Source organism: Euleptes europaea, chromosome 8 (genome assembly GCF_029931775.1).
Source record: "Euleptes europaea isolate rEulEur1 chromosome 8, rEulEur1.hap1, whole genome shotgun sequence".
Taxonomy (NCBI): Eukaryota; Metazoa; Chordata; class Lepidosauria; order Squamata; family Sphaerodactylidae; genus Euleptes; species Euleptes europaea.
The window spans coordinates 26,362,885-26,376,090 of NC_079319.1; the positions used below are offsets into that span (position 1 = coordinate 26,362,885).

The following is a 13,206-nucleotide window of genomic DNA, read 5'->3' on the forward strand; positions in this document are numbered from 1 at the left end:
TAACGCTGCTGGATACACACTTACTTTTTGGACACTTACAACACGCACATGAACCGAATGGCAGAAAACATGATGGAGGTCACCACAGCAGACATTTTGTTACCATCCCTTTGACAGATTCCATAAAATGCAAGATAAATCACTACAATGCTGACGAAGTTCTGTAAACACACTTCTAAAGCACATTATGCAACAGGGCCTACGTTTTACTAATCAAGATGTAAAATGCTAAGAGAAAATCCATTATGAGGGCAGCACGCGGCACTGCTTAATGCCCACCCTTCCCTCATCAAGCCCGGCAGAGCTAAAGCTCGTGCGAGACTCGAAGATAATCTTCCATCAGCATTAAGCAGGCTGAGACCTGCGCGGCTTTAATGATGCAACAGCATCAAATGCTTTCAGACCATTATCGGAGACAATTTAAAGAATGTTCCAACTGTGCCTAAGATGATTTCCAGTTGTTTCCAGCTACACATTAGGCCGTCTTAGTCTGGCATGACCAGCCTGTATTCCTACTTCATGAAGACATGCAGCTAATTTGCTGCCATGTTCCTACTATGATGAGGATACCTGCGTGCAGCTATTTGGTTTGAGTTTTTCTATCTTATGTATTGACGTATTTACAAATCGAACGTCGTGCCTTTGAGGGGTGCCTTGGAAGTTCCGATTTGTCTCGTAATGTAAAGCAAGTTTCTAAGGAGAATGTGCTTTTCATTTCCTTTTTGTCCAAGTCCTGAACACTAATCACAGACAGAGCTAAGAAAACATCCCTGAACAGTGAATTTTAAGGCATCAGGGAAGCTTTGGAGCACCTGTACAAACCCAGAGCTTGTCCAACCAAGTTTTGAGAAGCTCTCCAACTCAAGAACCTGTGGATTTTGCAGCAGCCTCTTTTTTGTTGTTGTTCATGGTAAGGACAAAAAATGTTGCTTCCCAAAGACTCCTTTGTTAAATTCAGAAAACTGATTGTGATTAGGAACTATATCACCCCATCTATACTGGCTCCCAATTTGCTTCCAGGCTCAATTCAGTGTGCTGATATGGACTTTTAAGTCCTATAGAGCTTAGGGCCAGCATACCTTAAGGATCACCTTCCCCCCTACAAACCTATCTATCCACTCTGGTAGGGTTGCCAACCTCCAGATAGTGGATGGAGATCTCCCACTACTACAAGTGATGTCCAGGCGACATAGATCAGTTCACCTGGAGAAAATGGCTGATTCAGAAGGTAGACTCTATGGCATTGTACCCTGCTGAAGTCCCTCTCCTCCTTAAACCCTGCCGTCCTCAGGCTCCACCCCAAAATCTCCCAGTATTTCCCAACCCGGTGTTGGCAGCCCTACACTCTAGTTATCTTTGGAGGCTCTGTTTCGGGTACTCCCACCATCTGAGGCTAGTCAGGTAGCAACCAAAGAGAGGGCTTTCTCAGTCATGGCACAAAAACTGTAGAACTCCCTACCCTGTTTCCCTCTATCATTGTCTTTCATCAGTGGGTGAGAAGACTCTTGCTTTGTTTGGTGTACCTCCAGTAATTCCTATTGGCCTTCTTCCCTGGTTGTGTTATGTTCGTATGTCTGTATGTTTTTTATTGAATTATTCAAATGTTTTACGTATGGCTTATATTAAATGCTGTTTAAAATGTTTTAATGTTTTGATGTTCACTGCCTTTGGGTGGAAAGAGTGGAACAGGAATGTTTTAAATAAATAAATAATAATTTGTATATAGGCCTTTGACAAAAATAGACTTAAACTGAAAAGCACATTCTGCACATGTACAAATTTATTACAAACCAATTTCTAAATCTTAAATAAACACAGCCAACCTTTTCTCATTTGATCTTTAAAGAAGCTGATTCTGAGGGGACGAGGGAGTTTTTCTCTCAACCCTACTCTGGTTCATATTGATGGGGATTCTTATTAAAAAATGAAAACCTATTTAGAACTCACCAGTTCCATGAAATGCTAGCTTGGGCAGTACAGCTGCAAACGGAAGAAACAGGGAAGGGACAGAAGGACAATTTTCAAAACGGTGTGGGCCCAACAAGGTCTCCTACACCTTGGTGCTGTGCCGCCAAGTTGAGCTGACTTATGGCAACCCAACAGGTAGGGTTGCCAGGTCCAGGTTGGGAAATACCTGGAGATTTGGGGGGTAGAGCCTGAGGAGGGCGGGGTTTGGAGAAGAGAGGGTCTTCAATGCCATAGAGTCCAATTGTCAAAGCAGCCATTTTCTCCAGGTGAACTGATCTCTATTGGCTGGAGATCTAATAGCGGGGGATCTCCAGCTACCACCTGGAGGTTGGCAACCCTACCAATAGGGTTTTCAAGACAATAGATGTTCATAGGTGGTTTACCAATGCCTGCCTCTGAGTAGCAACCCTGGATTTTCTTGGAGGTCTCCCATCCAAATACTAACCAGGGCTGACCCTGCTTATCTTCAAGATCTGATGATTTGAGGTTAGCCTGGGCCATCCAGGTCCTTCACCTTACTTAACTTAAAAATAAAAACTAGCAGTGCATCCATAAGCAGAAGTCTAAGTCCACTGAAGTCATTGTGCTTGGAAGAGTGTAACTGTGCTTAGGGCAGCACTGTAGTTGACTTAACCAGAAGAAGATCAAATATGACAGAATGTGCCTGATAATATGGGCAATTCCCCTCAAATTATGGGCTCTCAGTCAAACATTAATTTGCTCTCAAGTTTTTATTAATATAATAAACATTTTCTACAATTAGATTGTACACCACTATTTCCTCAGGAATGTGCAACAATTCTATACAATGTACTTACTATTCATTTGTTTCTTTAAAATATTAAATCCTGCCTCTACAACAAATAATGTGCTAGAGGCAACTTACAGTAAAATCAAGCAACAGAATAGCTTCCATAAAAAATAATAGTCCTCGGCATAAAACAGTTGATATGGTAAAAATCTAACGGAGAAACAGAACATTGAGTCAAATGCTTGACCAAATAGATGTGCCTTTAGCTGCTGTTGAAAAGAGGCCAGGGAGGGGACTGTTCAGAGTCCCAGTATGAGGGTAGTCCACCACAGACAGAGGACATAGGGTTGCCAACCTCCAGATACTAGCTGGAGATCCCATGCTATTACAACTGATCAGTTCACCTGGAGAAAATGGACGCTTTGTCAACTGGACTCTATGGCATTGAAGTTCCTCCCCTCCCCAAACCCCACCCTTCTCAGGCTCTGCCCCAAATACCTCCCACTGGTGGCAAAAAGGGACCTGGCAACCCTAAAGGTTGTCCCTTGTGACAACACTCTTCAGTTCAAGGATGGACAGGGAGGAGAGGTTGCAATGATGGTCTCAACAGGCTTTTCCACATTGGTTTTTTTTCATCGGTTCTGGCCCCATACTGCTTCGGTTTATCCCCTGATTTCCGCACGCGTTTTTGTGCCTTTAGATTTCACTTCACGTTTTTTTTAATCTCCCCTTTTTCCCCAGCTCTTTTGAGACCGTTTTTATCCCAATGTTTTTCTGGAAGCCAATTTGGAGTCAGCTTTCCCCTAGTGCGTAATGTATCCATTGGTTTTCTTTGACCCACCCAAGTCCAGCCCACTTTTCAATAACTGGACTGTCGTCATCATTAAACCATTCCCTCTCCCCCCTCCCCAAGACAGTGATTTCAGTTTATTTTAAAAGGCCCTGAAATATTAAAGGCGAAAAACAAATTGGTGCAAGGGAAAAGATACTTAATAAGTTTTGTAACCCCAACACGTTACATAAAGCTTCTTCAAGGGGAATCTGAAACATCGATACAATTCTGTAATGTTGTAATGATAATTTAAGCAGGTTCTCTGAATTCCCAGTTTTCATTTTTTTTAAGTCTCTGGCCCCTTCCCTCATGAAGATATGCCTTTCTCCTAATATCGCCACAAGGGAAAGGGCTAGATACTTACTTTAAAAAAAAAGGAAAGCTGGAAATTCAGAGAACCTGCTCAAGCTATCATTACAACATTACAGGGTTATATCAATATTTTAGGGCCGTTTTAAAAAAAAGTGGGGTGCTGTGATGCCACCAATAATGCCACAGATGACAACAGCACCCTCCCTTGAAAATCCTCATTATTTCAACCATGTGCCAAAGAAAATAAACTGACCCCACCACTGTAAAAATGTAGAGGGAGGGCAGACATACAGAAAAACCCTGCACAAACAAATTCCAATGCTTTTTGATTGAATCCCAACAAAATCAGGAGTAACTCCAGCGTTCGAGCAGGACAGTATGGGAGGAAGTGGTCTTTAAAGTACCCTAGTCGAGTCCTAGACTACATAGGGCTTCACAGGTCAAAACCAGCATTTTGGATGTGGCCTGGATACAAAGTTGTAACCAATGTACATCTTTTAAAATCAGGGTGACAAAAAGATGGCAGCTAATCTCCGACAACATACAAGCAGCTGCATTCTGAAACAGTTGACGCTTCCAAACCATTTTCAAAGGCCGCTACACATATTATACCACTTGTTGTACATATGAGGGTTCCAATGCACAAATAGGGTTGCCAACCTCCAGGCACTCTACAATGTGAAAACACCTGTGCCAGAATTAACAAAGTTAAAGAAAATGGCGGCACGAAGGCTCAAAAATACAACACCACACTGGAGAATCACAAAAATCAATATATAATAATACCGGGCATTAAATCATGCCAAACCCAAAAGTACAAGCATCTTACAAACATAATCGTATATACACATCTCAATTAGACTGAACAAAAATTCCTGAATCGGGCGGGATACACTCGTCCCGGAGAATCAAATAGTCCCAAAATAAAGAGGTCCAAAGGTACAACAAGGAAAAACAAGGCAGAACAAAGGAGGACGTGTGGCTAGTCGTTGGTGCACGTTTCAAAAGCTTTCTTCAGCTCCAACAAAGTTCATGACAACTAAGGACTTTATATTCCGTTTGGAAAGTAATCACGTTGTCCGTGGACCGTCAGCTTCAGATGAAATACAAAGTTTCACACAATTACTACATTTCATGCGCCCGCTAGGCTGCTCCGCTCTGAGTGATTACTCTCTTAACCTCCAGGTACTAGCTGGAGATCTCTTGCTATTACAACTGATCTCCAGCCGATAAGATCAGTTCACCTGGAGAAAATGGCCGCTTTGTCAATTGGGCTCTATGGCATTGAAGTCCGTCCCCTCCCATACCCCGCCCTTCTCAGTCTCCGCCCCTAAAATCTCCCACCGGTGGCAAAGAGGCACCTGGCAACTCTATGCACAGATGAAGTTCTCCATTTCACTTCAGTGCGAGGGACTGTTTTGGGGGTGCACAGGGCAAGATGAAGCCCCTGCTTATACACAAGATCCATGAACACATTCCAGAACTTGGTTTTAAAACTTGGTTTAGAAGTAGAAAAAAGAAACATTCAAAAATTCTTTCCACTTTACCATGCATTTTGGAGAGTCTACAATGTTACAGTTTTTCAATAATCCAAAACATACATGTGGTGGAAGAAATGTCAGTTTTAAATAGCAAGAGGCTTTTCTGCTGACTTAATTGCATGGAAAGGTTTTTTGTTTAATTATATAAGTTTATAAATGGAAATGATGTCATCTCAGCAGTGGCAAGATGCTGCTAAAACATTATTTATCTTTCTGAAATTGTATGCAAGGTTGAAAATGTCCATGTAGTCCTTTTTTCGCGGGGTTCTAAAGGATTAATATTTTGAGATGTATAACGATGGTGTCATTTTGCCTTGTACTTAAGATAGCATGGATTTTAGGATTGCCAATTGCCCGGTGGCGGCGGGTAAACGACCGCCCATCCACCGGGCTGCCTGCCAGCCAGCTGAGGGCTGGCGGGCACTGTGGGCACGCACATGCAGACGCGGCGCACGTGTCACTTTTGGGTAACCCCAAAAGTGACGCGGACGCTCTAGCACCCTTGGCTAAAACTCTATGGAAACCATAGAGTTTTGGCCAGGATCGCTAGAGCGTCCCCGTCACTTCTGGGTTAAACTGGAAGTGACATAGGCGCATCGCGCACGGGCGCACCATGCCAGACACATGCGCACATTGTGCGTTGACGCCACAGCCCCGCAAAGCTGCCACCGGTGGAGCTGCGGGGCCTGGCAAGCCTAGTGATTATGTAATAATCATAAAATGTTGAAACCCTTCTACTATGAAGTCAGTTGTTCCTGGGGCTGTGTTTACTCGCTCCAATGAGGAGGAAGAAAGCCAGGATTGGCTCTTTGCATTGGAGAAAAAGCAAAAGGGAACCAGGAAACCCATCAGCCGGTGCCACATTGGTGATCACTTTACTTTCACTTTATTCATGTTTAACAGCCCAAAAGCCACACACCAAGAAAATATTAAGAATTAAAAACAACTTCAAATAATTTTTTTTGCCACACCAACCACGCATGCTTTGCAAATGCCACTCAGAAACAATCTTGATTCATGAGTATCAGAAGTGGCTGAATATTTTAACAGCCATTTTGTGAGAAATTTCTCCCTGGCAACAGTGTGTTTGGAACAATAAAGGAGAACATGCAATAATGAGTCGACCCTTGACAAGGAGCAGAAATCTCCCTTGCAGAGGAGTCTGGGTCCCAGCACAGATCTCAGCATCTGAGCAAAATATTTGAACAAAGAAAGACTCCAATGGTGATCACTGTTATAAATAAATGTTTGTGGGAAGTATTTGCAAATATGGGTATATTTTAAACCTTCTGCATACTTAGGTGAACCCCCCTCCTCCAATCCAGAGTTAGGAATCTTGTCCCTTGTGGGAAATTCTCCCAGCTCTCCCAATTAGCTCATCTGGCATTAGGATTGCCGGGTCCCTTTTTGCCATTGGCGGGAGGTTTTTGAGGCAGAGCCTGAGGAGGGTGGGGTTTGAAGAAGGAAGGGACTTCGATGCCATAGAGTCCAATTGCCAAAGCAGCCATTTTCTCCAGGTGAACTGATCCATGTCTTTTCAAGCAGATCAATATGAAATCTCTTATATGCATATGGGTACAGATAAATAATTCTGGATCTATTGCTTCACCAGTACGGACAACCTCTTCAGTAGTTTCCCGTAACATCAAGGAATATAACAGACAAAATTAGCCACTGTGGAATTTCACAAACAAGTTTCACAAGCAGGAAAGAACAACAATATCCCAGCATCCCTTCAGGAATTTCCCAGGTAAAGCATCCACCAAAGTTGTGTCTAAAAAGCATTTGGATAATAAATTTCCAGGATCAGACCATTTTAAGAGGTCCACCATGCATTTGGAAACAATTAGACAACATTAGCACAACCTCAGGCAAAGAGTGATCAACCTATGACAAAGGGACTAAAGTGGATCCACAGATTGTCCATAACTTGCTCAGAAAAAAGACCAAATTGAGGGAGTAACCCTTAACATGCACTGGACCAGATCTCCACTGGGATAGGTCCACAGTTGCCATGGCAACTATGAACTCCTGGTCCACACCAGCTAACAGAACCTCATCAGGGAATTGAAAACCCAGAACAATAAGCCTGGAAGTCTTTAATACCACATCCAAGATCACCTCCACCATCTCAGTCAAGGGTATGCCATACAGTTATCCATTTAGCTGTACTAAACAACCTAGGGACACACAGGACAAATTCTTAAGACTTAGATTACAGTACAGCTGCATCTTGCCTTATGTAAAGCAAATATTTAGGTACACGCAGAAGGGCTAGTGTGCCACTCTTCTGAATCATGCTTGTGATGTCTGCAATTCTTAACATTGTGTTGCAGCTCCTTAGATGCACAAATACCCCTGTTCGAAGCCTATCAGTTTTTAGCAGAAAGGGATTGTTAAGTAGAGGTTAATTAGCATCTCTGTGGAAAGTATCAACTTTAGTTCCTCTTTAGAAATGAGTGCTCTATTCCATAGTTCAAGTGGTTCATTTCTAGAAAGAGAGAGGCCAGGATAGACACGTATCTGGAATCAAACCGTTTTTCATTCCAGGTGCATAAATCTTGGCTCTGAGTATTCCCTGTAAATACATTCAGTATACTTCCTGCATGGCAGGGCTGGGCTCTTACACTTGTTGAATACAAGTGCAATTTTGGAGGGACAGGTTCTTCTTCCAAAGAGCCAGACATTGTAGATGCACAAGGAAAGTTCCAGCCTGACCTGGAAGCCTTAACACATCACACAATGATAACACATCACACAATAAGTAGCACACCATAAATTTATGGGGCTCTCTTGAAAACAAGCAGTAGTGACTAGTGGAGTGCCTCAGGGATCTGTCTTGGGCCCTGTGTTGATCAACTTCTTTATAAAAGATTTGGATGACGGGATAGAGGGGATGCTTATTAAATCTGCACATGAGACTAAATTGGGAGGGGTAGAAAATACGGTAGAAGACAGAGCCAGGATACAGGATGATCTTGACAGGCTGGAGAATTGGGCTAAAACTAATACAATGCATTTCAACAGAGATAAATGTAAAGTTCTGCATTTAGGAGGAAAAATCAAATGCATAATTATAGGATGGGGGAGACTTGTCTTTTTGCAGTAGTATGTGCAAAAAGGATCTAGGGGTCTTATTAGACCAAACACTGAACATGAGTCAGCAGTGTGATGCGGTAGCTAAAAAGGGAAATGTGATATTGGTCTGTATCAATAAAAGTATAGTATACTCTAGAGCTCACCTAGAGTATTGTGTTCAGTTTTGGGCACCACAATTTTAGAAGGACGTAGACAAGTTGGAACGTGTCCAGAGGAGGGCAACTAAGATCGTGAGGAGTCTGGAGACAAAGTCCTATGAGGAAAGGTTGAAGGAGCTGGGTATGGAGAAGACTAAGAGGTGATATTTATTTATTTATTTTGTGATTTATAGCCCACCCACCCCGGCCGAAGCCAGCTCAGATAACCATCTTCAAGTATTTGAAGGGCTGTCATATAGAGGATGGTGCCGAGTAGTTTTCTGTTGCCCCAGAAGGTCAGACCAGAACCAATGGGTTGAAATTAAATCAAAAGAGTTTCCATCTAGACATCAGGAAGAATTTCCTAACAGTTAGAGCGGTTCCTCAGTGGAACAGGCTTCCTCGGGAGGTGGTTAAGTGCTCCTTCCCTGGAGGTTTTTAAGCCGAGGCTAGATGGCCGTCTGACAGCAATGCTGTTCTATGACCATAGGCAGATCATGAGAGGGAGGGCATCTTGGCCATCTTCTGGGCAGGGAGTAGGAGTCACTGTGGGTGTGGGGGGGAGATAGTTGTGAATTTCCTGCAGTGTGCAGGGGGTTGGATTAGATGACCCTGGTGGCCCCTTCCAACTCTATGATTCTATGATTCTAAGAATTAAGCTTTGGCTCAAATAAGTCTCTTCACTCCCTCCTTTTGTCTGCTGATCCTCTTTCGAACTCTCCGCACAACAAAAGGCACTGCCAGATCCAACTCTTACACCTCCTCTTGTGCCATACTCCGCAAGCCTGAAGGGATAGAAAGCAGCTGTTTTAATGAGTAAAAAAACAGCCGAGCTTGAAATTCAGAAGCAGAATAAGAGCAGATCTGGCAGCCTAATCTTTTGGCGAGCAACCCAAAGTGGGTGGCATTCTGTTAACAGCTCTTAAACCACCCATCGTGAGCAATGAACTGGCAGGGGGAGGGGGGGTTCTAAACCACCAGCTCTTGCTGATCAGATAGCCAGGTGAGGAAATAAAACAGGATATATTTATTGGATGATGTCATGTCATGTATTGTAATATATCTTCATTAAATATTAAAGGCATTACACAGTTGGAAAATGTATTAACTGTGATACTGAGCAGAGTTTAATATAGTTAAGAAGTTACAATGCAGCTGGCAACAAGTAATGAAGTTATCTGACTACATTTCCTCTTTAAAACATTAGCATGCTTTTATTTTACACAGAGACCTCAGAGCTCAGCTGGATTTGTGCAAATGAAAACCTTTACTCCTGATAAACAAAAACAATGTCTTAAATTGCTAGAGCCAATTGCCACATTATTCCAAAAATAAATATTCTGCAAGGAATGTAGAGGTAGGCACAAAAGCTAGCTCCCCAGTATTCGTGCATCGATGCAGAAGTATGTACATTGTAGTTCACACAAGTTCAGAGGAGAACATGTGTAAACGCAATAGTTAATAGGTGCATAAAGAATCTGATAGCATAAGAAGAATTTCACACCTTTACCCAACATACACATGAAGTTGCCTTATGCAGAGTCAGATCATTGGTCCATTAAGGTCAGGACTATCTACGCTGACTGGTAACAACTATACAGGATCTCTGCTCAAGATTATTTACATTACCTACTACCTGATCCTTTTGGAGATGCCAGGGATTGAATCTGGGAGCTTCTGTGTACAAATGCTCTACTACTGAGCCACTTCCATTCCCTAGCTATATACATAATATTCAAGTGATGATGAGCATATGCACAAATCCATGGGATACCGAGCGTATCGGCTGGTCAAGGTACTTATTCTCCATTGGGCTGATCTGCACAGTTGGCCAATATACACCCCTACCTTAAATAAATCCTATTATCTGACAATCATTGGCGATTATACCTGTTGACCAGGCAAAATGTAAAATCACTCGTTGACACAGTTCAGCCACCATGAGCCTGACTTTGGTCGGGAAAGGGTGAGGTAAAAATCAACTAAACTAAACTAAAATTGTGCACAGATACATTTACAATGGCATGACTGCTAGAAGACAAAGGCTCACTGAAACCTATTCTATTTGAAGACCAACCGGTAGAGGCCAAGGACGATTGGGAAAATAAATTTGCACCAGATATAATCTCTCTACCCTCAGAACTGCGACTGGATGCACATGAAGATCAAAACTCAGCACAGGCAGCCAGAATGTTTATTTCAGTAAATTTGGAATGTGGCTCAAGGCTTATTGAAGTGAATGGGAAATCCAGGGCCTAGTTTTCACAACTTCACTGAATTTTATTGTATTTTGCTGATTTTAAAAATTGATTTCTATGGTATTTTATTGTGCAGATGAGGTGGTGAATCTGTCTTAACAGCACCACTTCTAATGATATAGTGTTCCTCCATGAAAATGATTCATACATATTTTTTCAATACAGTAGAAAATATTACATTACTGCATTCCCTGGCGTGCTATTTTTCTGTACGCAGAGGACATTATTATTTGAAGAAACTTTCAATCATGTAAGTCTCCGGCAGTCTGAAGTGGTATAGCCCAGACTCAGGTTGTCAATCTTATCTGCTTTTCAGAAAAACACACCAATGTACATGGGGGGGGGGGTGTTTTGATGTGGAATTTGGCTCAACCAATTGAGCCCCCACCCCAGTCACCAAAGAGCCCAGTTTATTCAAAGCCCCATTCAGACTCTTATCATGTTCCAATTGGCGGATGAGCTCCTTATGAGCTTCCAGTTCCTGCTACCTTCTTCCTGTTTCCCTGGTCAGGTGGCAGTAGGGTTGCCAAGTGCCAGGTGGTCGTGGCTGCCCGTCAACCAGCTGAGGGTCGGCGGGCAATGAGTGCACGTGCGCCTGCCCACCGTGCTATGTCACTTCCAGTTTACACCCAGAAGTGTCGCATCACAACGGGCCGTTTACCACTCAAACTGGGAGTGGTAAACAGCCCCTTGCAATGCATTCACACCCGGAAGTGTCACATCACAATGGGCCTTTTACCACTAAACTCCCAGTTTGAGTAGTAAAGGCCCCTTGTAATGCGGCACTTCCGGGTGTAAACCAGAAGTGACATGATCGCTTTGGTGCGGCTGCGCGCATGTGCGATCTTCCCTCACCCCCGCCCCAAAAACCTCCCGCCAGAGGAGAGGGGAGACCTGGCAACCCTAGGTGGAAGACATTTTAATAACAATACCAGAATCAGTGACTCTACAGCTGGTAAGCCTCTTTCCTTCCCTGCCGCCTGGTGGGATGCTGGTTTGGCAGCATCCCAGCCACTATGGAACGGTCATTGAACTTCATATTCCAAACCAGAAAATGAGGGAGTTTGGTGACATCACCAGGGAAAATAATTTTGTGGATGCACTCGGTTAGATAGCTCTGTTTCTTTAAAAGTTAACATCAGATGTCAGAGCATTACACTGACTTGAGAAGTGTAAGACTGTAGCGTTTTTCATTTGTTATGTAAGTGTGAAAGAAGCAAAGTCTCACTCACCTGCTCTGGGTACTTGCTTCCAACTATTTCTGCAACCGTATTAAAGGAATCAGCATCAGGGTAGGTCTTGGCTTCCATCTTTAGGGTCAAAACAATCTTGGTGCCCCGGGAAGAGATGCGCGCCATCAGTTCAGCATCTTCAACTGAAATGCATGCAGTAGGAATCTTGCGCACAGCTGGCAGATATGACTGCATCCCAGTATGTGGGCTGTAGAGAACAAAAATGAAAATGCTATTATTTATTTAATACGTTTCCATGCTCCACCTTCCAAAGAATGTTCAAGGCAGTTTGCAAATACAAAATAAAATAAAATAAAAAGTCAAGCCAATCAAACCATATAACAATAAAACACCTAAAAACAACATGCAACACCATAAACTGGTACCATTACAACATAGACTAAAACTAAGCTAACAACTAAAATCCAAATCGGCACATTCAAAATTTAAAATCTCCGTTTAACGCCATAAAAGATAAGGAAAACTATAGGATTAATTTTTTAAATTACGTTTTAGCAGCTAAATGCAAGAAGAAGGAGAAGAAGAGGAGGAGGAGTTGGTTTTTATATGCTGACTTTCTCTACCACTTAAGGGAGACTCAAACTGGCTTACAATCACCTTCCCTTCCCCTCCCCACAACAGACACCCTGTGAGGAAGGTGGGGCTGAGAGAGCTCTGGAGTGGGGAAACAAATCTAGTTCACCAGATTAGCCTCTGCCGCTCATGTGAAGTAGGGAATCAAACCCGATTCTCAGATCAGAGTCCACCGCTCTAAACCGCCGCTCTTAACCACTACACCATGCCGGCTCCCAGTATATCTAAAAAGTTGTATACTGTAGACTGTGCTAAGCACTTTTCAGATCATTGCAAGACATTAGTTGTGCCTGAGCAAAAGTTCTTAACAAGGGAGGAATGCATCCCACAGCAGACAGAACAGGGTGCTTTGAAAGAGTAAAGAAAGCAACGGATTCAAGACATCAATTGCAAGTCCAGTCCCAGAAAAACCAGGACATCCCAAAAGATGATTTATGAATCAACTGTTGACAAATACTTGGTAGAAATTTTGAAACTTCTGC

The 13,206-nt window shown here is 42.9% G+C and overlaps 1 protein-coding gene across 1 annotated transcript in view; it reads right to left on the bottom strand.

Moving 5' to 3' along the window:
* Window positions 1-13,206, bottom strand: part of CPQ (carboxypeptidase Q) — a 167,270-nt gene that overhangs the window by 115,143 nt on the left and 38,921 nt on the right. The window contains exon 3 of the mRNA XM_056854402.1: window positions 12,131-12,338. Within this exon, the coding sequence (XP_056710380.1) occupies window positions 12,131-12,338 (208 nt within the window). The remainder of the gene's footprint in view (window positions 1-12,130; window positions 12,339-13,206) is intronic.